This window comes from Asparagus officinalis, unplaced genomic scaffold (genome assembly GCF_001876935.1).
Source record: "Asparagus officinalis unplaced genomic scaffold, Aspof.V1 AsparagusV1_Un2419, whole genome shotgun sequence".
Taxonomy (NCBI): Eukaryota; Viridiplantae; Streptophyta; class Magnoliopsida; order Asparagales; family Asparagaceae; genus Asparagus; species Asparagus officinalis.
The window spans coordinates 1-2,304 of record NW_017974678.1 but is presented as its reverse complement, the minus strand read 5'-3'; the positions used below and the strand labels follow the sequence as shown (position 1 = coordinate 2,304).

At 28.0% G+C, this 2,304-nt stretch overlaps 1 protein-coding gene and 1 long non-coding RNA gene across 2 annotated transcripts; both read right to left on the bottom strand.

Annotated features, from left to right (window-relative positions):
* Positions 1-344: 344 nt before the first annotated feature.
* On the bottom strand, positions 345-1,348 carry LOC109828572. Its single transcript, XR_002243760.1, has 3 exons — positions 723-1,348; positions 557-638; positions 345-478 (listed from the first exon to the last, which is right to left on the bottom strand). It is a non-coding gene; the product is annotated as an uncharacterized LOC109828572 (long non-coding RNA).
* Positions 1,349-1,438: 90 nt separating this feature from the next.
* On the bottom strand, positions 1,439-2,112 carry LOC109828571 (replication protein A 70 kDa DNA-binding subunit B-like). Its single transcript, XM_020395536.1, has 3 exons — positions 2,047-2,112; positions 1,647-1,801; positions 1,439-1,557 (listed from the first exon to the last, which is right to left on the bottom strand). The coding sequence occupies exons 1-3, from the start codon at positions 2,089-2,091 to the stop codon at positions 1,497-1,499; spliced, it is 261 nt and encodes an 86-aa protein (XP_020251125.1). The 5' UTR covers positions 2,092-2,112; the 3' UTR covers positions 1,439-1,496.
* Positions 2,113-2,304: the final 192 nt, after the last annotated feature.

The window sequence follows — 2,304 nt, the reverse complement described above, 5'->3', positions numbered from 1 at the left end:
AAGAAAGTCACACATTCAAGACCCAGATGTACTGTGTTTCATTCGTACAAAATGCTTGATGCCTAATCTAGTGAACAAACCTTTCCCAGGAAAATAACAAAGAAATAACTTGCCTAATCTTAGCATATTAAAAAAAGGAAAAAGAAAAAAAAACAGCCTGATTTATGCTTACCTGTGTGATTGCATGCTAGATTATAACAATCATATACCTTCTAAAGGAAATAAACACAGAAACTTGTATCTTCAAATGAAAAAGCTCAATAGCCTAACAAAAATGATTTAACAAATAAAAGCTCAATAGCCAGATGTAGCAGAAAAAGCATATTATATGACATTTAAACAAAAATTACCAGGTGTCTTGAACAATGTGCAAATTTAAATACATCAGGTGGTGCAGACACAGCATGTCTCAGAAAAGATAATTGTCCCTCTGCATTCTTCCAGACTGAACCAAGTCATACATGTCCTCAAAATAATACTGCAAACGAAAAGAAAGTCATTGATAAATCATCAAAACTCTTACGAAAAATAAAAAGCTTAAGTTCTTGAATTTTACATGGCCTTGGACGATCATCTTTCCTTATGAAATCTAGTAGTAGTCAATCTTCATTGATTATTCTTTTAAGAACATTGAGAATCTAGCCATGTCATAAAACAGATAAAAATAAATTTAGGCTACTAAAAGAAATAAATTAGAATAACAATTTAGTAAAATTAGCTACCTTCTCTATGGAAAGTTATTTTTTCCTCTCAACATGTTCAGTACGCTGTGCTTGGTCATCATATTTCTTGCAAAGGACTCATCAACAATAGTTCATGTGCAGTATAGATAAGTTAAAAATAGTTGACATGCAAATTTAAAGTAATAAAGTGAGCTATTCTCTAAATATGTATTTAGATTCACATAATTTAATGTTAAATTTAAGTTAATAATTGCAATAACAATCAAAGCATGCAATAGTTATCAAACAACTATATCAGCATATGCGTATAAATCATAAATTGTCCTAACAAATTAAATTCATCAGTTCCTAATCTTAAAAGCATATGAAAAGTTCATTTGAAATCCTTCAATCAATTTGTAAATGTAATTAAAACTAAAAAACATTTATGTTTAATTTTTGTGGGCCCTTGATCAATCCTTCTCCACCTTTATCTTCTTTTTTGGTAAATCGAGAACTGAATCATCATCATCAACGTTGATTGTGATGTCTTCTTGGATTTGTTTTTCTTGTGCTATTATCTTTCCTTGTGCACGTTCATCCTTTGAGTTCTCATCCAACTTTACAAGGAACTTGTATGTCTTTCCGATGTTGAGAACAAACTTTTGAAAGAATGAACTCTGATTTTTTTTATGTTTTAAAGAGGAAAAAATTAAGATCTTATATATGAAACATATTGTTTTATATGTATAAAATATAATAAATTAAGAAGTTACCTCTTTTATATCATCCATGAATTTTTGAGCATTGCAGCCTATCAAAGTTTCTGCTGCGTCAAAAAGTGGTGACTCTTGCAGAATCTGTTTCATCTTCCACTATTATTTTAACAAGATACCTTCATTTTGTATTATAATTGTGCATCAGATAATATTTTTATATTTAATTTTCATATTTCTCTTTCATGAGTAATTGATAGTACTTTACCTCGGTATGCTGTCTTCATTGTTTTTTTGACAATTTTGACATTTGTCATAAATAGTTTTGTCAACTTTTTTATTGCAGCCTTTGCATGAGTAGTACCAAGCCTCATGTCTATTTAAGATATTACTTATTTTTCCAGTAAAGCTGCAATATTGTGCCTGTAGATTTGTAAAAATTTTGTTAGTTATAAATGTAGTTTAAATATATTTAGTAAATAAAATAAGAAATTATAATATAATTTAAAAAATATAGTCCTAAAAGAAATTTTTAAAAATTAATGTAAAAGTAATAATTGTAAATGTATTTGAAACATCAAATAAACAATATCTATTTATATCAGAATGTTTTGAAACTGAAGCTCTTGATTCATTAATATTTTATATTAGGATTTTTAATATCATACCTTTGATGAATTTTGTGAAGCTTGCATAATGTCAATAATATTCATTTTTGCTGCAGTTTTAAATAGCCTTGACAGAGCACTATTAGTCTTGATCTTGTCTTTTGAAAGAGCCCTGCATATAAATTTAAAAATATTAAAATTTTAATTTATTAAGTTATCTTTTTTATTTGAATTACCATTCTCGCATGTCTTTAGCAATTTGTATTTCAGGATTGATACAAATTGTCGATGCAATTTGCGATTGCATGCACATCTCCC